At 47.0% G+C, this 20369-nt stretch overlaps 3 protein-coding genes across 10 annotated transcripts in view; 1 reads left to right on the top strand and 2 right to left on the bottom strand.

The window, feature by feature from the left end:
- Window positions 1-1292: 1292 nt before the first annotated feature.
- On the bottom strand, window positions 1293-4760 carry LOC117854583 (uncharacterized). The gene is made up of 5 exons (XM_034736807.2): window positions 4528-4760; window positions 3157-3217; window positions 2968-3086; window positions 2300-2346; window positions 1293-1733 (listed from the first exon to the last, which is right to left on the bottom strand). Exons 1-5 carry the CDS (start codon window positions 4696-4698, stop codon window positions 1691-1693), a joined length of 441 nt encoding a protein of 146 aa, XP_034592698.1. The 5' UTR covers window positions 4699-4760; the 3' UTR covers window positions 1293-1690.
- Window positions 4761-7648: 2888 nt separating this feature from the next.
- On the top strand, window positions 7649-11253 carry LOC117857132 (uncharacterized). Of its 2 annotated transcripts, XM_034739634.2 has the most exons (5): window positions 7655-8270; window positions 9628-9664; window positions 9772-10008; window positions 10092-10139; window positions 10489-11253. In XM_034739634.2, the coding sequence occupies exons 1-5, from the start codon at window positions 7888-7890 to the stop codon at window positions 10891-10893; spliced, it is 1110 nt and encodes a 369-aa protein (XP_034595525.1). In that variant the 5' UTR covers window positions 7655-7887; the 3' UTR covers window positions 10894-11253. The 2 variants fall into 2 exon arrangements, with proteins under 2 accessions (XP_072149767.1, XP_034595525.1); XM_072293666.1 differs by lacking the exon at window positions 10092-10139 and having other exon boundaries at window positions 7649-8270.
- Window positions 11254-11496: 243 nt separating this feature from the next.
- The window catches only part of LOC117857131 (LEAF RUST 10 DISEASE-RESISTANCE LOCUS RECEPTOR-LIKE PROTEIN KINASE-like 1.2), a 32442-nt gene continuing 23569 nt past the window's right edge, over window positions 11497-20369 (bottom strand). For 4 of the 7 annotated variants that reach the window (XM_072293663.1, XM_072293664.1, XM_034739631.2 and 1 more), the window contains 4 exons: window positions 13583-13615; window positions 12841-13122; window positions 12290-12737; window positions 11497-12192 (listed from right to left, as the gene is read on the bottom strand). In XM_072293663.1, coding sequence (XP_072149764.1) covers window positions 11742-12192; window positions 12290-12737; window positions 12841-13122; window positions 13583-13615 — 1214 coding nt within the window. In that variant the 3' untranslated portion in view covers window positions 11497-11741. The other 3 variants (XM_034739633.2, XM_034739630.2, XM_034739629.2) reach the window with 3 other exon arrangements.

The following is a 20369-nucleotide window of genomic DNA, read 5'->3' on the forward strand; positions in this document are numbered from 1 at the left end:
GCCAATGTCCCCCCCTTTCTTTACCACTTCCCTCTCTCCAGCTAGGCAGCTACAAAGTCCGACCCGTTTCAACTTTGTTCTCTCCGACGTTTTGCTGTTGTGTAGCAGATGCCAATGTTCACTTAATTTGCCACATAATTTTACTGCTGAAAATTAAATTGGAAATGTTATCATCGTTGGCGAGCCCGCAGATCCTGATGACCGCTCTTGACTTCACGCCATCCATCGGTTCGGTCCTGCTCGTCCCGTGCACCTCTCCGCTCGCCCACGACACGTCTGCTCCGTTACTTTACGTGCCCTGTTTAATACTCCCTTCGTTCCCTCCGTTCCAAATTATAGATCATTTTAACTTTTTTAGATTTATAGATTTTGTTAAGCACTTAGATATACCCTATGTTTAGATGCATAATAATATTTATACATATAGAGTGTGTTTGGTTACATGGCTTAGATTTAGCCTGGTTAAGATCTAGCCTGGCTCAGCTAGTACGCCCGATTCGGGCGTACTAGTGTAGCCTGGCTTAGGTGCTTTTTTGCATTGCGCTGGCCTGGCTATGTACTCTAGACAGGCAACCAAACAATCACAAGCTGCATTAGACTAACCTGGTCAGGGACTTAGCCAGGCAACCAAACACAACCATAGAAAAGTCAAAACAACATATAGGGGAACGGCTTACAAATATAATCTGGAACGGCTTACAAATTTTATAGAACTCGATGACGCCACATGTTCGATGACAAGTTTGCATATGGCTGCAAGTTCAAGTACCACATGTATATATTCGCGTTGACCAGGGATCGTAGTACGAACGGAAAGCATCCCTAAGATAAGATATAGATATATACAAAGCCAACATCCCTAAGATATATTTATATAGCCAATAGCCATCACAAAGCTCCTAAACGGACACCACCACACCATGCCGACCATAGTACGAACTGAAAGCATCCCTAAGATACAAATATAGCCAACATCCCTAAGATGGAGTATAGCCCTCCCGAATGGACCGCACCAGACAGGTGCTCGAGGGTTTAGAAATGGGCCAAAATCTGGCGGCGATCTCTGGATGCCGACCATCGATAATCTATTACCACGTTTTGCCTTCACCTGCTTCAATTTTTACAGATAAGCCGCAGCAGCAAGTTGCAAGAAGTATATGGGAAATATTCTTTTACACTATCATATCATACTTCTCGACGACAGCATTTGTGATAAACATAGTAGTAGTTGCAAGGGGAAAAGGCCCAAAGCAACGCTAGCCTGCTCGGCCTTGCAAAAGGTTGCAGGGATCTTGAACCGTTCAAATATACGTGGGCCTCTGTTGTACCATCAATGCTTTTCACAGGAAGTGGAAGCGATAAACAAACTGTCACACAGGAAGTAAACGCGATAAACACTATCCTGGCACTCGAAAGCTTAAATCAGACAGTGAAACAGAGCAAAGTCTAGCTAAAGCTTCTGGAGAAAACATTAGGCAAAACCAAGAAAATCTGATACTAACTTGCTGCTCAGTTCTGACATCTTTGTTTTTGCTCCAGACCTCCAGCTCCAGTGTTCTGCCTGCTGACAGAAACGTGAACCTGACCAACAACCTGATGATCCGTGGAAATCGTCTGCCATTTCCTTTTGTCATTCTGCTTTCACTCAAATGCAGCATGGACATGCTCTTGCTGTTAGATCTTCAGATATTTACATGTTTGCCTTCCTTTCCCATCGTTCTTTAATATCAAGCCTGAAATAGATTGGACAGGTGAGGCAACGGCCAAAGACCATCGATGCTTCTCACAAGAAGTGAAAGCGATAAACAAACCATCACATCAGCAGTTCTGAAATGTGGTCACAATAATATCATGCTAGACCGCTATCACAACACATTCGATCAGAACTAAGGTAATTCTGCTTTTACTCGTGGTTCAAATTGCGTCTGACTTCTTAGGGGTGAAGAGACCTTGTGCTCATCAGACAAAGTTGATAGAAAGCTTAAGGTTAGCAACAAAGACTATCTATTACCAAATTGCAGCGTGAAGCCTTTGTGTACTACTTTTCCCACATAGCAAAATTGAGAAGTCGGGCGGTGTTTCCTTTCTGAACAATGAAAGGTGGAGCAGCTAACTAAAGTTTTTGAAAAATAAGAAAGGTTTCCATTACCACAAGGAGTTGTGCAATTTAAAAAAATCTTTTGAATAATGAAAGGTGAAGCGATGGAGTTAAGACTGAATACTAAACAAGTTAAGAATAACATAAGGGTGCAAAAAAATAGAAGTTATTACACAGTATGATACAATAATGAAAACATACCCCCAATGTAGCTTCCTTTTGTCCCTTGACAGGGGTTGTGCAGGATCCTGTACATATATGGTGGTAAAACCATCACGGTTATTGCATGAAGTCACAACTGTGGGGTATAATTAAAGTAAGATGAGGGCTCCTAACGATATCTAAACTGTAGTAATTAAATATGGAGTATCATAGAGGATGCAAAGTTGACTCTGTTAACCACCTAATGGCAACCAAGTCTGCTCAATGGCATATCAAAGTTAATAAAGGATTTGTTAACATTTTCTCATATCAAGTTGACAAATATCTGTGTATCTGACATTAAAAGAGCATTGGGCAAAAATAGATTAACAGAAGATTTTAGTTCATTGTTCGATTGCCATTAAAGCAGTAACTATCAGTGTGAGATACCTGTCAAAAATAGTATGGAAACAGTTTGTGTTTCACCACAACAATTCCAATAAAGCAGTTTGTTGCCTTACTTGGAACAACTTTCAATACCTAAGATCAATCTGAAGATTACTGGGACTGATAAAATAAGATTCTAAAGTAAAAAGATTTCCATTACTGTATCCAAGCTTGTTTGGCTGCTCATTTATTGTTGTTGAAAGATTCTAGCAAATCATTGTTTACAGAATGTAGGTCAAAATTAGTGCCCAGCAGTTCATATAACCAGGCAACAGGCATACCTCTTGGATTACTGTAACTGACGAAGTATGGTATACATCTCTTGGAGAACTAACAGCAGATTCATCCTTGTCGATGAATTTATAATCGTTGGTTACTTTGGTACTTCTCCCAGTGGTTCCTAAAGAATTAGAACGTCTGATTAGTGAGTTGCGTGCTTAAACAAGAGAACATGCATGAGAGACAGGTACCTTTCGGTTTTCTTTTATACTTTGGCTTTTCAGTTATCTGTAACCGTTTCTTGTGTAATTCCTGCATCACATGACAAATTAAGTAATTGACCTGGTAATTCAGAAGAAAATGATGAACTATATCAAGAATGGATATTATGAAGGAGAACCATAGTGCCACAGTAAAACACATATCATATCTCTGAAGATTTGCCATTTTGTTCAGGGCTGAGGTTCTAGAGATTCACAAATTCAACTTAAGGATGTGAGATTTCTCTCTAAACTGAACTGAAATCAATGGGCTGAAGACTTCGGTTTGATTTGACAGATAATAGAAGACAAGAAGTAAACCATGGAAAACTTCATCCCATTTCACACCCACTCTAGGTCTCTAGCCCTGATAAGATAAGGATGGGAAGATATTTGTCTATGTACCAACCCAGAGTCTAGTATGTGATAGGGTTTCAAATCAATACTTCTAGGAGGCTAGGAAAACAAAGAAGGCTAGGAGTGCTATTGTTGCATTTTCTCAGTTCAGTGTCTTCTTCAATTCGATAGATTCAATGTGCTTTTACATATAGCTGGCACAAGCTGTTATTCTGCATAGAAACCTTGAATTAAATAAAAAGAATTATCCCTTTGTTTAATCATTGCTTTCCTATGTTGTTCTATCCGAACTCTTCAAAGTAGTTGGAAGTTAAAAAAATCTGCCAGCTCAAACTTTTGCTCTTTTGGATCAAGAATTTGGTTGACACAAAGAAGAAGAAGAAGCAGTCTTAACTCTTTAGGATTGACTGGTTTTCCAAAGATTACAAAAGTTCTGTTTGGGTAGTAGAGGTTTTTTATTCAGTTCAAATTTGTACCGAATCGTAAGGATTAGATGATTAGATTTAATCCCCCCCCCCCCTTCTACCCAAACAGGCCCAACTGGACATATTTCCCAACTGGCATATACTGACAACTCTCAAACAATCAGGTGGCAACTTCATGCCTATGGGGTACGGTCCAAAACTCAGGATTCACTGAAGTAGAGTTTAGTGAATTACTCCTAGTCAACAATGGCAACACAAACATACTATCGACCGGCAACCTTACTTGAACTATCTACCGTGTGCGTGTGCCCGGTCTAGGCCCGCGTTGTATTAGAATGGAATGATGCGCAGCTCTCCTGCGTATTCTAGGAAAAAAAAAACGTCGAAAATTAATAAGCAAGACCAGTTCTGCCCCGCCCTAATAAGCTCATCCTGTATAGACTACCTCAAATTAGGCTTCCTACTGACACGCACGAACTCTACATAAATGAATTTCTAGAACAAGCACCCCCGTGTGCGGATCAAGAAAATCAAAAGATCAACACCGAACGTTTGGAGAAATCCAGTACAAGAAGGGCACCTTAAACTTGTCGAGCCGGTCCTGGGATAGCTTGGAGGGCTTGAATCCCGGGTCGAGGAGCCTGCTGGATGCAAGCGCCTCCTCCTTCCTCTTCGCCTCGTCGTCTCCGTCGCCATCTCCTGCGCCGCCTCCGCTTCTCCCCGCCGCCTCCTGCTTGCTTGCGGCCTCCATGGCCGAGACCCGAGAACAGGTGGATTGGGCTTAGCTTAGTGGCCTGCTGTTGGGTCGAGCCCGTGGCCCAAGGCCGAGAAAACTGGTGCGACCAGGCCCGTGAAGAGTTTCTATTGATAGAACTGTTTTTCTTTTTTGCTTTTATTAAACCTTTTTTTTAGCTTTTTATTAGTCCTATTTCTGAAGTCTAAAACAGTGACATCCTCCTGCATGAAACAGAAGCGTACGAGTAAGGAGTAGCGCGACACTTCACGTTTTCACCAAGAATGCTTCCACGTCCACGAGGTCAAAGTCTTCCATCGCTCATTTGAGTATTTGACATTTCAAACCGCACACAAAACGGACCAGAACGCCACGCGTATAGACCAGAAGATTTCCGCACGCACCGTGATGATGTTCGCAAAAAGCCTCCCTAGTCCCACCTACTAGCTGCTACATGCCGGGCCGCCGTCTTCGGAGAGGCAACCACGGCTGGAAGCACCAAGCACGTAAGAACAGCGGGAGAACCCACTCCTGATACATCGTCGGTGATTGCAAGATGACACGAGACATGTGAAGGGGCTATCAGCTTCTATGTGGGGCTCGGCCTGGTAGTGGTGGTAGATCCATCGATTCCGGCGGCCGGCGCTGTGCTTGGCAGCTTGCTTTAGGGGTGTTTTTGGATACCCAAGTTAAAGTTTAGCATCTATCACATCGGATATTTGATACTAATTAGAGTATTAAATATAAGCTAATTACAAGACTAATTGCACAGATGGAGTCTAATTCGCGAGACGGATCTATTAAGCCTAATTAGTTCATGATTTGACAATGTGGTGCTAAAGTAACCATTTGCTAATGATGAATTAATTAGATTTAGTATAGGAATTCTGCAATTAGTTTTATAATTAGCTTATGCTAAATTCTTCTAATTAGAATCCGAATATCTGATATAACACTGCTAAAATTTATCACATAGTATCGAATACAAACACCTCTTAGTTTGCGTCCCTCCCGGACAAGCTCGCCGGTCAAACGGGCGAGTTTATCCCCTGGCCTGGTCTCCTGTACTGCTGCCCATCACGGGCATGATTGATGGCGCCAAATCTCCTGTTGCTCTCCAGTGATCGGAGCTGAGCTCGCGAGGGCGGAGGAGCCCTGAGCCCTCCCGCCGATGGGAGGACACTCCTGCTACTGCCAAATACCTATCCGCACCTCGGCGGCTAGGCCGGTGTAACGCGGACACTTGGATTCGTGCATCCTCTGCGCCGCTCGCTCTCGTGGGGGCGCGTCTGTGGCCACCTAGAAATCTGTACAGTTCTACCGTGGAGGAATCGGGAGGCACTTCCACGAGGCAACGCCTCTAACCATCAAAGCTTAAATTCATGAATTCATCGGTAGGATTGGCTAAGTAGATTCGTTTTTACCGTGATACGGAACCAAATATGGCGTGAAGGTTCCTCTCTCCATTTATTTTTGATATATGGCATTTTATAGCCTCTAAAGATAGCATCAATAAACAGTTGAAGCAACCACACTATTCCAATTAATTCCATACATCACTTTTGTGCTTACTAAGGAGCCTAACATGCCTGATACAAGCTTTAATTTCTTCTTGTAAATAAAGAACAAATGGATTCATGCTATGGCCAAAACTAAAAAACAACTTCCAAATTGGTTGAACTTGGCGGAGCAGATTTGGATTCAAATGTCATAACATATTGAGTTAGATTTTGTGTCACGGTGCTTACTATAGGTAGGTAATGATGTGATTAGCTCATTTCAGACTTTTAAACCTAATATACACTTGAAACAAAATGAAACTTTAAACATCGTATAACCATGGATATATTGAGTATAAGTTTAAGTATGGCCATTATTCTATCATCTGCTGCTTGAAATCCACTTTTTATTAGCAAGGAGAGGTGTAGAATAAATTGGTCATCGTTTCTTGTTGTGTATAACTTTTGCTTTTGTATGACATCTCCTCATCTAAGTGTAAGACAAACAAATGAGTACATAGACAGCATAATGCATGGTCCACAATACACATCATAAAGAGGTTTGATTTTGTGAACAAGACAAATTAACATCAACAACTAAACCCGAATACAAGTATACAAGTGGTAGGAGAAGGGAACCTAATAGAGGGGCCATAAAATTTTTCAAAACTAGCAGTGAACGACCATTGCTTTTTGCCACCTCTTATCCACAAAAGGAAAGCAACCATACCTCATGCCTCTTCTTTCTTAAAGTTAATTATTGTAAGATCACTTCTCATCATATCCATTTACCTTTTTTTTCCTGAAAAAAGAAGACATGTGGAGAACCACATATATTTTCTCATTTCATGATGGATTCAAAAGTAGTTTTTGATTTTTTTTCCATTTTTATTTTACACTCTTTTTTTTACATCAACACAACAATGACTCCAAGTCATTCGCGCTAATTGGTTACTTCTCTTCTAACCTTACATTTCCGGCATAACTCCTTTTAAAAAAAGCATATCCTATCATCACTATAGTACTAAAAAAATTAAGTCACGGTGGATCTTACCATAAGCATAGTTAAATTTTTTAACCCGCCAAAAACTTTGCTGTCATGTATATATTCATAGAGAGTAAATAAGTATAGGTAAAATGAGTGAAATAAAATGATTTGGTGAGTACGAAATTTTACTTTAATGAGCACGTGAACACCAAGTCAAAATTTTCTAACAAACTTCCTAGTACCGCTACCTGAAGGACATTTAAAACCTGATAAAAGTCACGCACCAACCTACCAACCATAGTACAGTTCAACTAGTTCGGCAAAGTACCATCGCCACCCAGTCCAACGAGGCAACAACAACCGCCGCAGCATCGGCCATGGCGACCGCCCGCCTCATCCGATCCGCGACATTCCTGTCCGGGTGAGGCCAACCGCTTCGCTCCTTCTCGGTAAATCGGCGATCCAGCCGCAACCAAAAGCAAAGCAACGTCCGAATTAAAAACAGGAGAGGGAAAAAAAAGGAGCTCGCAGGCAGAAGTGAGCTCCCACCTCCTCCTCCTCTCTCTCTCTCTCTCTCTCTCTCCCCGCTCGCAGACCACCACCGAACCCTCCGATCCAAACCCTGCTCGCATCGCGTCGCATGCCTCCGCGCGCCACGAGGCGGCGGCGCTGCAGCTGACCAGGACCAACCGCTCCCCTTGACTCGCCGGGGGGAGAGACATGGGCGGCGTGACGTCCACCATCGCCGCGCGCTTCGCCTTCTTCCCGCCCACACCGCCGTCCTACACCGTCGTCGTCGCCGACGCCGCCACCGGCCGCCTCGCCATCCCGGAGATCTCCCACGCCCCAGGGCGCCGCCGGAGGCGGGACGGCGCCGGCGCCGGCGGCGGGGACCCCTCCTCGGCCGCCTCCGCCGAGGAGGAGGACGGCACGGAGGTGGTGCGCCTCCGCACGCGCCGCGGGAACGAGATCGTGGGGGTGTACGTGCGCCACGCGCGGGCCTCCGCCACGATGCTCTACTCCCACGGCAACGCCGCCGACCTCGGCCAGATGTACGGGCTCTTCGTCGAGCTCAGCAAGCGCCTCCGTGTCAATCTCTTCGGGTAAACGCTCCGCCCCACGCTCACTTCAGGCCGCGCGATTGCCAATTTTGCTGGATTTGGGTGCGGCTGGAGAGGTTTTCCGTTGGGGGAAACTTGCGGGAGGGTTTTGGGAAAGGCGCGTACTCGCAGGAGGCGTCGATTTCTGGGTGCATTTATTGTTAGATGTGGTGTGCTTTTCATCTCCTGGCCGCTTGCTTCAATTGGGACAAGCGATGCGATTTACTTTGATTTTGGGACGCTATAGCAGCAACAGCCAATTTGGCATGAAATTGAATGATTGATGGGAAATAAGATTGGATCACATACTCAACCATTTTGGTTAAGTGCGGTAGAAGTCAAGCTGTATTTATAGTAGCAAACAACTACCTTCCCTCTAGCAATACCAGTTTACCAATACAATTTGTCCAACTGTGGCAAATAAACCCATGCAGCCATGCTGTTCTCCCCCCAAATTCACTTGATTTAAGTTTTGATGTTAAGGAGACACTTGCATTTAGTGCATTGCTTTTGAGGTTTTGACCAACAGAATCATACACTTGCGGATTCTGTTCCAGGGAAAGAAATAGGTAGGGACTTGGGAGTACTGAGTCCAAGAGTAATTGGTGGGTATTTAACAGTTCATAATAGAGAGATCCGTTTCAGATAAAACGAAAAAACAGAGAAATATGTAACTTGTGTTCAGGTGTAATAATGCCAAGCTATCCCCTCTAAGAAAGGGACTGTACCGACTTTGTATGTGTGCCAGAGAAGCAAGATAATGTATTTTGTGGATGTATCTTGGATTTTACACCATGAACTTTTTGGATGCTGATGAGATGGCGACTTGCACTCCGAGGCATGATTAGTGGGTCTGTCTGGTGTATTGCATTATGCATGGAGATGTGCATCATATTTTGGATTCCAAGGGCTGTTTCTCTCTCATGTGTCAGCCTCTAGTAGGACGAGGAGATTGGAATTCCTGAAAGACAATTTCCTTCAATGACTATGATTATTCCATAAGATTTATGTTAAACTGAGACTAAATCATGTTTTTGTTATTGTAACTCTTGCTAAACAGCATAATCAGCATCTGCACCAAAAGCTTCACAATCCTGCAAAGCATCCAGGATTGTTTACTCTTGCATCCCAAGGAAGTATGATTAGCTTGGCAACTGAATCACTGCATTTTAAGTGCCTGTTTTCTGTCTTATGCATTGTTTGGAACAATGTTCAACAGCTTTCCATTGCTATAGGGGCTTCTCTAAACTGGTGCATAATTTGTGGTCAAAGTTACTTCAGTACCCACAAGAGCAGCTGAATTTATGAGCAGCTATTTTTTTCCTGAAAGTGGTGTTTAACAGACTCTATGTTACTGCAGGTATGATTACTCTGGTTATGGGAGATCTACAGGGAAGGTATCTTCTGTTTTTCTTATGTTGGTTGCTTCATCAATAACTTACCTAGCATATCCAATTTCTCCCTAACCATATCTTAATATACAGTTTATTCTTCCATTGAACAGCCCACTGAGTGTAATACATATGCAGACATTGAAGCAGCATACAACTGCCTCAAGGAAAAATATGGTGTCGCGGATGAGGATATAATCTTATATGGTCAGTCTGTTGGAAGTGGTCCAACCATTGATCTTGCTTCACGATTGCCAAACTTGCGAGCTGTGGTTTTGCACAGTCCCATTTTATCTGGACTAAGAGTACTATATCCAGTCAAACGGACATTTTGGTTTGACATTTACAAGGTATATTTGGTTCTTTTATTTCCATAAAACTATATGGTTATTTGGTTGCTTAGTAACTGATATCTTTTTTATCCTTTCTATAGAACATTGATAAAATTGGCTTGGTAAATTGCCCAGTGCTTGTTATTCATGTGAGTATTACTATTTCCTTCTTTCCCTCATTTTCACTAGTGACCAGTTCTTACATTTGATCCTTGGTGGAATTAACTTTGGATATGATTTACCAGTAGATTGAGCACAAAAATAGGTGATTCCTCATCTGTAGCAGGGTGTCCAATGTAGAAGTTTCATGAGTAATATGCACCCATCAGCAAGCCAAGTATGGAAAATTTAAAAATGAACAGTCATATATGTCAAAGTTAGAGGCCTAAGAACTGGCATCTTGAAACATTCACGATTCATGTTTGTTATCTAGTATCATAGTTGCTTCCGAAGAATGTTGTTGCTCTGATTGTCATAACCTGATCGTTCTCATACCAGGGTACGTCAGATGATGTTGTCGACTGCTCCCATGGAAAACAGCTATGGGAGCATTGCAAAGTAAAATATTCACCGCTGTGGTTAAGTGGCGGTGGCCACTGCAATCTCGAGCTGTATCCTGATTACATTAGGCACTTGAAGAAGTTTGTGTCAAGCCTTAACAAAAAATCGCCAAAACCTGACCCGAAAGAGATAACAGCAAAGGATGACAATGACACTACCAGTAAAGCAACAGAGGCTGCATGCTCGGAAAAACCCAAGGAGGCTGCAAAATGCTCACAGATCTCGCGGAAGAGCCTGGATAGCCGAGTCGGGAAATCTAAAACAGTGGATGTTCCTGAGAAACCACGGATGAGCTCAGACGATATCGACAAGTTCAGAAGGAGAAGATGCTTGGTCTGGTGATGTATGATGTGATCTTCGGCACAAATTGTGGAGCAGTACCTGAATATTATAGCAAGGGAATCAAGCAACTGTATTACATGATATCGCGAGGAATAGCTTCAGCTGTTCCTTCGGTGGAGAGAAAATAGCTGTTAAATAAGGAAAGAGAACCAGGAAGCTACTATCGTATCCGTCAGAGAACTACTACTCGAAACCGGTAGTTCCTCAGTTAATTTAACACTTACACCGACACCGTCAGCCTGTTTTGCAGCACGATTAGGGTTTCCATCATGTAAAAGTGTACCATTGTTGTCTGTAATCACGAGGGACCAATACAAACATTTGCCCCCACTCTGTGCAAAGTCTAAAGCCTTAACGGAATCACGAGCACGATAGTCTGTTCTGGGTGCACCAGTATAAGGTTCACATGCATCGTGGATGGTGATCCATGTGAGCTTTCTCCTGTGCCCCAATCTGCATCTTGTATGGATTATTCGGTAGTGCAGTACATGTCATGGCAACCTGTCTGGAGCAACGGTTGGATTATTCGGTAGTGCAGTACATGTCATGGCAACCTGTTTGGAGAAAAAAAGAAAGAAAGAAAGAAAAGGTCAGTCTAGTCACTTGTGACATGTTTAGTACTCATATATACTAAGTGCCATCCACCACTCTTATGTATATGTACATATTCCCTCTGTTCTGACGGTACCAACAAAACAAAATATTTACATCACCAGGAGCTACGAACCCTGAAAGCCAAAGGACAGGCAATCTGGCATGCCTCGCACAACAAGCACATCTCTATGCAGCAGCGGTAACAAACACAAATAAATCTCGATGGGTATCAGCAGCCCTCAAGCACTACTAATCTAATCCCTGCTGGTGTTGGGCGTCGTGGCCCTGCTGTCCCAAGGAGCGTGGACCGTGGTGGGCGAGAAGGGCCCGTCCTTGTGTTTGTCTCCGTCCTTCTCCATCGGGCACTCGCCCTGGATGCTCCTGAGCACCTCCAGCACCTCCTTCATCGGCGGGCGCATCTCGCCGTTCTGCTGCAGGCAGCGGAAGGCCAGCTCCGCCACCATCGTCATCATCTTCTTCGTCGCCGGGTCGGACTCGTAGCCCAGGTCGAGGTCCACGAGCTGCTCGAGCTGGCACTTCTGGATCTTGCTGATGGCCATGCCGGCCAGGTTGATCTCGTTGCGGTGCCGGGTGATGTCCACGGCGGGCTTCGACGAGATGAGCTCCACCAGGACCACCCCGAAGCTGTACACGTCGCTCTTGTCCGTCAGCTGGTAGCACTGGTGGTACTCTGGATCCACGTACCTGCCATGCGTGCAAGAACACACACAAAAAAAAAACGTTACGTGTTGAAATCATCAAGAGGAACTTTTGGGCAAAAAACGATGAAACTGCGGCATACCCTGGCGTGCCCTGGGGCGCGGTGGAGACGTGCGTGACGTCGAGGGGGAAGAGGCGGGAGAGGCCGAAGTCGGCGACCTTGACGTGGAAGTCTGCGTCGAGGAGGATGTTGGTGGTCTTGACGTCGCGGTGCACGACGGGCGGCTCGATGGCGTGGAGGTAGGCGAGCGCCGCGGCGGACTCGATGGCGACGTTGAGGCGGAGCGGCCACGAGAGGGCGCGCTCGGGGGCGCGCGGCCCGTGCAGGTGGTCGGCGACCGTGCCGTTGGCGACGAACTCGTACACCAGGAGGAGCTCCCGGCTCTGGCTGGACGTGCAGCCGTAGAACATGACCAGGTTCGGGTGGCGCAGGCCGGACAGGATGGCCGCCTCGTTATGGAACTGCTCCAAGCGCCGGTAGCTGTTGTACAGACGCTTCACCGCCACCACGCGCCCATCCTTGAGGTACCCTGAGCACAGAGGTGTAAGTGCATCAGAACGTCAGGTGGTTCGACATATGATGAATACCATACCAATTGGCACTGCAAAATGCAAATCCGAAGGCATTTCTACCTTTGTAGACGGTGCCGAAGCCGCCATCACCGAGTTCTCTGTTCTCGTCGAAGGAATTGGTGGCCTCCTCGAGCTCCTCGTAGGTGAAGAGGTGCGTTGCCGGGTCGTCGATGCTGCCGGACTCCATGTCGCCGACCCGGGAACGCGGGGTCCCGCCAGAGCCGCTGTACTTGAGGAGCTTCGAGGATGAGTTGATCACGTTGTTCTTCCTCCTCTTGCGCATAATGAACAGAAACGCGCCAGCACCAAGCACGGCAAGACCAGCAGCAGCAGCCGAGGCACCTGAAAATTGCGCTAGCTATTACTCCAGACCTCCAGTCACAGTAAGCTTGCAAGTCTATAAATGTTGCATAATTCCAGAAGGATGTGAATTCGGTCCTGATTAATCGTGTGAGAAATTCTTGCAGCTAGAAGCCTAGAACTAGAATGCACAGTACAGTACTACTATAAGCGATCATTTTTGTTATTTCTTCATGAATTATGAACTAATGGTCATCGGTTATATGCCCCAGAAAGGCAGAAACCAGCATAGTGCTTTGATATATTAGTTTCTGAAAGAGCCCATGAATATATATTTGTGTAAACTGTATTATGTTTTCTGCGGTCAGGAACGTTTAGCAGTAGGCTGGCAGATATTAAAAAGAATTGCAGAAAAGTTTATGTAAACAAACGGGATTTGTTTATGCAAACGACAGTGGATCCTTTCGAGCAAAATTGTCGAAAAAGGCAGCATAGCGCTTACCTGCAATAACTTTGAGAGGAGTCTTTTTTGATCCTGCATGCAGAGGAACAGAAAAAAAAAAGTCAGATCTGAGCAAAATTAAGCTGATTTACATCAAACAGAAACGTAAAGCACAAAACTATCACATTCTACTCGAGATGGTAAGGCAAACTCCACTAAAGAATTACAAAAAAAGCAAATGGAGAAATTTAGGTGGTTTTTTTGAGTCTATTAATCAGGTATATTTGTTAGAATTTACCTAAATGGTGCCATATTCTTTTAGAAGAAGGAATAATCTTTACTCTGGCCTCTGAAGGCATGCATGAACTTTCATTTGTATAAAGTCCATTTGAATATTATATGCTGTGATAGCAAGAAGTTAGAAGCAGCAAAAGTAACTTTCTGGTTGTTGTTTCCTTCTTCTGTTGAAACTTCCACACACAAATCTCTTTTGTAGATAGAGCAAGGTATCCAAAGCATGGTAACTTTGGCCAAAATGTAAACCAAGTTCAATTTACTTTTGACCAGGTAGGGCAACTCCCTACATTTTAAATAGTCTGCACCTTTTAGTAACAGTGGAACATGGTGCAAGATCTTCCTTTTAGAGTTTTAGTCCTCTCTTTTTATTTTGTTGACACAACTTGCTCCTCTTTATGAAGATATGGTGCATCATGTAGCATGGAAAAATACTAGAACATAGGAAAAAGTTGTAAGGCAAGTAGTCGTTTGGCCTTTTGTCAATAGCTTGGTCTTTGTATATCTAGGTCATAATCACAAAGTACCTTGCAATATATATAGGTCAGGACAGAACTATAGGTAGGAGGTCGGCATCAAAAAGGAAAACTGAATACTAATAAAGGCAGGCAACAAATATCTTTGCAAGACAGACACCTGAAATATGATTAAGCTTTCTGACAAATGAAAAGTGAACATGTCAATATGACGTCAGAGCAGTTGAAAGGCCTTCCAAATCAAAGGTTAGAGCTGTCTGAAAAGCCTCAGCTTACCTAAGAAAGAATCTCTCAAAGTCTATCTTGAACAAGGAAATTTGAGCAGTAAATGTTACCATTCAAACTTGTATGAAGAACACAGTAATATTTAAGCCTTGGATGTAGAAATTTTAACCCAAACTTTAATGGACCAAATTTTAATGATTCCACAGTCGATCGATTCAGTAAGACAGTAACCAATACAGCATTTAGTGTTGTTGCTGTCTCAGGCCTCACCGGGCCCAACTAATGTGAACACCAGCGATACAGCCATACAGGCAAGGTTTTCAGTTATTGGAAAGCGTGATGAGACGTCCACCTCTGAAGAAATTAACAAGACTTTAGCTAGTGCGCATCAACTTCTGCTGTGCTCCAACATCGACAGGTGGGCCTAGATTACTCATCAAGCGCGTGGCCATTAATTCTTCAGTTAGCTCTTGCCGGGAAGCGGTCGTTTGGGCCGTAGTGTCAGATAGGTTTTCGGCCATAATCATCGAAAGGCACAATCAGCAAACAGTCTACAAGCTACGAACGTTTCTCCATGAAAAAGGATGCTACTGTTAGTCTGTTGTGCAACTGTAATGTGGCAATGGGTCTTGCAAAGGAGTTGTTTTTTTTTCTTTTTAAGTAGGCTACTGTCAGTCACTCTAATGGATCCATGTATCAGCGAGGGGAGTAATCACGACAACAACTACTGTACTACATTATTAGGGTGGCAAAAAAAAAATCAAATGACCGTGCGAAAGACTGTCCTTTTGAGCAAGAGCAATCACGTACAACAAGTGTCTCTACTGAACACTGAGGTTTAGTGCTAAGTGTTATTAGTCGCACAACTTGGTGCTGCAGAAAGCAGGTAAGCAGTAGGCACCGGACCGAGACAGATGGGGGTACTGAAAGCAGGAGAGACGGATCAACCAAGATCTTGCGAACTCTGAACCGGTCCATGGCCGTGCGACGAGACGGAGCAAATCTCGGCGAAACGGAGGTGCGTATCTGTAACGCCATTACTTTTCCTCTCCGCGTGATCGTGCTGACACCGACGAGGCCGAACCCGAGGGCCCTGGACAAAATCTTGGAGCCAGACTCTTCCCAACAGCTCTAGCCCCGCCGGCGACAAGACAACCACTGAGAAACAAGCGCTTGGTGCCTTCAATGTTCTACGACACGTCTCTGTCGAACTAGCAGGACGGGTTAGTGAGCAGAGAGCCCGGACCTAATTGGACTGACGCGCTTTAAGCTCCGGTTCGTTTCACACCCTGATATTTCTTCCAACGCCCCAGTGGTTTCTCCGTCCAGAAAGAAAGAGTTGTCGCGTCTGCAAGGAAGCCAATGGCTTACCGGCGAGGCGGCGACATGTCATGCAAGCAAACCAAGTGTGGTGGTTAACGTCTACTGATTGAATGCAATCGAAGGATAATGGCTCGTTTCTGTGGCGTTTCGGACGACGAAAGCATGGGTGGCCTAAGTTACGTACCGAGTGAAGAAGAGTCAGCAAGTGTCTTACTGCAGCCGCCGTCGCCCATGCGGCCGTCGGCGCAGAGGCAGCCCAGGAACTCGCCGGCGCCGCTGAACCCGCACTTGCCACCGGACTGCTCGCACCGGCTGCACTCCCCGGAGCTCCGTTCCCAGCCCAGCTGGAACCCCGAGCGGAGGGCCTTGGAGTACCCGTCGCTCCTCCACTTGGGGTCCTGCGCGTCGCGGGGGACGGCGTCTCTGAGCACGGGTGCTCCGAAGACGCTCTTGCATGCCCCGGACCAGTCGGCGGGAGGCACCTCACGGCTCGGGAGCACGAACGTCATGGAGTCCGGTTCGTCGAAGTCTCCGCAGGTGATGGGCTTGATGGTCGGCGGCTTCGGCGGTTTGGGCTTGGTAGGAGCAGGGGCGTCCGGGTGCCCGAAGGAGCAGTTGATGAAGAAGAAGAGGTAGTCGATGGCGGAGATGGGGAGGAACAGCCGGGCGCCCGCCGGGAAGGTCACGTTGTGGTCCACAATGGGGCAGCCGTTGCCCGCGGCCGCGGCGTCGGCGTCGGCGAGCGAGACGATCAGGTTCGCGTAGTGGATGCGCGAGACCGTGTAGTTATACCCGCCGAGCTTCAGGACGGCCCTGTTGCCGCCGTCGCAGGTGACGGCCAGGCCCGGGTAGCCGCAGTACGACTCGCCGTCGTGGTCCGGGACCGCCTTGGTGTCGCTGGTAAGGTAGAACGGGTAGCTGATGTTCACGCCGCCGCAGAGGTACGGCCGCCACCGGCACGCGGATGTGGCGTAGGTGTCATCGCCGCTGCAGCCGACGGCGAGGAAGAGAAGGAGGAGCAGCAGGAGGCTTCGGTCACGGTGGCTCAGGGGAGGCATGGCAACTGGCAAGCGGGCAACTTTTTTTTTTTCCTCCTGGTTCAGCTCTCCAGGACTTCTGGCGCGCGGTTTGGTTGGCGGACGGTCGGGCGGCTCCGTTTCTATGCTAGCAATGTTTTGAACCTCGCTTTGGCAATGGCAAGTGCAGCTAGCCGTGCAGTACCGGTGAAAGGTTGGGTGGCTGACGCTGACGAGGGGCAAGGACATGGGCATACGGGCACACGATGGCTGGTGCGGGGCCTGCAGCTAGCGGACTCGCGAGTCGCGACGTTGCCAGCCTACCGCGCTACTCGGCCAGAGTCGCGCTCGCTACCCGACCGGACATCCCCCATGTCCTTGTCCCGTGGCGACTCGAGAGCCCGGCCTAGTCACATTTTTGAATTGGCGTCAAAGGAAAGACGCGCTTGAGATCTGATCCTTTCCAGGAAGTCTAGAAGGCCTGGTTTTCTTAAGGAACGGTTCACATGCGTGGGTTAGAAAATAACAGTATGCTAGTAAGGCCTAGCAGCCAGCAGGGGCATGAAAAGCGCCAGGAAAGAATCAGTCACAGTATGCGATGTGGCTCCGTTGTTTCACAGCAAGGAACAGCGTCCAGATTGGAACAAGGATTGTTCGTATTGAGTTGTGTCTGTAAAATTTTTATGTATAAGTACATGCTTATGTCAGTTAGAAATGTTGAGGCCTTGAACTTAAACCCAAGTTTGCAACACGCGACCGGGGGGTGCGGGGGAGCATAGAACGGTTCGGGCCGATGGGACATGAAAAAAAGAAGAAAGGCCCAACTATCGGCCATATCGGGTAGTCCAGGCCCAGAAGAAAATGTGACATCCGACTCGGTCAAACTGGTGCGCTCACACGTCAGCACTCAGCACGTCGCCCAGGCTAAACAAGTTTCGGGGCTATACTACGGTCGGTTTGGCAGGACTCCAGCTCCAGCTTCTCATGCGGTTCTAGCTGAATCCCTATCAAATAGTTTAGTTAAAAATGACTCCACTCCTGAAGCACTAGAGGAGTCGGAGCTATTTTATATGGAGAAGCTGGAGAGAAAAAAAGTGGCTCCTTCGACTCCGCTCCTGGAGCCCTACCAAACTAACCCTATCACACATAGAAAAAAGAAAACATGCTAGCTCGAGAAAAAATGAACAATCTCTTGAGAGAGATCTAAAAAAGGGCAACGATGTAGAGGTGGGAAAGAGAGCCGGTACAATGAATTAAAGCAAAGCCGCCGCTAATCCTGGGATTGCTACATGTCTCTTCGGTGACGGGTTGTGGCGGGGGGGGTTCGGGGGTTGCCCCTGCTGTTGGTCCGCTCGTCTCTACCCTGGAACAAGCGGCGACAGCGGCAGAGCGAGAGAAAAAGGCCTTCGGTGATGGTTTGAGTTCTAATAGCGCACGCGACGTACAAGAATCACCGATAATCCCCGCTGTAAATTGGAAAAGCTTGGAGTGAGGCTTACCGGAAGAATTGGCGGTGGTGCAATTGGGAGCGCCGACTCGCCCGCCGGAGCACAAGCATGCTACGTATCCCCCCGTCTTGTTGTAGCCGCACTGCCCCTTGGATCGCTCGCACTGGTCACACGAGGGGGCCTTGTGCTCTTGGTGCCATGCCAACTGGAATCCTTCACGAAGACTGCTGCCGTACCCACCGTTCCTCCATCTAGGATCATTTTGTGGATCGGTAGGGAGACCGGATTTGAGCACAGGCACTTCGATAACTTTGCCGCACACCTGCCACCAATTCGTGTCCTGGTGCGGCACGTCTTCCTTCCGAAACACAAAAGACATCCCATACGCCGGCTCGTCATCGAATTTGCAGGTGGAGTCCGTGTTTGACGGTGGCCGAGCGATGTCGGTGACGTTGAGGAAGTTGCAATTGATAAAGAAGACGAGGTAATCGACGGTGTCGTTAGGATAGTCCAGCCATGAGCCGTTCCGGAGCGTCACGTTGTGATTGGCTCTGGGGCAGCTCCCCTCGTTGAGGACATCAGGATCAGCAAGCCAGACTCCGGGGGGCTCGTAGTCGATGCGCGAGACGGTGTACTTGCCACTGTCGAGTTCCAGGAAGGCTCGGCCTTCCTCGCACTGAATCTCCATGCCAGGGTAGCCGCAGTACGAGCTGTCGTTTCCCAGGAGAGTTTCCATCTTGCTATAGAACGGGTAGCTGATGTTGACGTTGCCGCAGTTGTAAGGTTGCCGCACGCACATGGAGGTGTCGTAGCTATCGCCCCCGCTGGAAGGCGCGCCATGGGAAGCGGCAACCAAGATGGCAAGGAGAAGCAGCGGCGGCAGCAGCAGCCGGTGCCGTAGCAAGAGAGCCATGGCTAAACCTAAACAGGTCAGGCTACTTTATTGCCCCCTCTGGTTTGGTGGCGGCCGGCCTCCGTTTATAAGGTCGCGAGGGCCTGATGAGTTTCAAGGTCGATCGGCGGCCGGGTTGCCGACGAGAGGGACATGGCGGCAAAGTGGGGCAAAGAGCCGTGGCTGACTGTGACCAGCTGGGTCTCGCAAGATGCCAATTAGGCAATTACTCTGCCTTGGCGAAGTCAGGTGTTGGCACCTCCCGCTCCCGTCGCTGTTCCGTGCACACTCGCGCGTTTTCCATTGGCTAACACCCTTGGAAGAAAGAAAGGTCGCGTCCTTGGTCTTGGTTCTGGATCGATATTCATGTAAGTATTCTCACTAGAAGATTTGCGTTCAATGGTCCGGAGTGGTCAGCAGTTAGAAAGTTTGCGGTACTAATAAACGGCAGGGGACCCAGTCGGCTCTGTTTTGGGAACCACCGTAGTCGAACTATCTCAGTGAACGCAAAACTAGGCTTTTCTCCGACCTCAGCAACACGTCTTGAATTTGGACCAAACGTAGCGTTTGGGTACTCGCATGGCGGTCTCTGCTCTCACGGCCAGTGTGCTGTCGCTCCAACGAAGAGCCTGCAGCAACTCAAGTATCATACGTGTTCTAAACGTGTAAGGAAAACGCTTCTGGTCATTTGCCTACCATAGCCAATGCTAGCTAACTTCTCAATTCAGCGATGCAAATTAAACCAGGTGTGTAGGCTGTGTTTCACACTTTCGGCATGAATTCAGTGAGCAGTAGGTAGTAACCTGACTCTTGTTTCGGAGTTCAGACTGAAAGGAAGGACAGTTTGGTTCTATGCTCTACGAAACGCTGTGGAGTACGCCGGGCCGCCTGATGAATCTCGTTCGTGAAAAAGAACAAAACGGGATACCGAATGAGGAAATGCGAATTGGAATTCCTATCTTTTCTACATACCCACGCGGTATTTTTCAGCCAAACTATAACTACTCGCGGACCATTTATCAAAAAAAAAAAACTCGCGGGGCTAAACAGAGAAGCAGCCGCAGCGGGGACAAGAAGCCAAGAAAGCACCAAACGCGACAAGCTACTGGAACGCGTCTGGTGATCGCAGAAACGAGGGGTAAAATCGAAGGATGAGTCCTGGAGCCTGGAGGA

This window comes from Setaria viridis, chromosome 5 (genome assembly GCF_005286985.2).
Source record: "Setaria viridis chromosome 5, Setaria_viridis_v4.0, whole genome shotgun sequence".
NCBI classification, from domain to species: domain Eukaryota; kingdom Viridiplantae; phylum Streptophyta; class Magnoliopsida; order Poales; family Poaceae; genus Setaria; species Setaria viridis.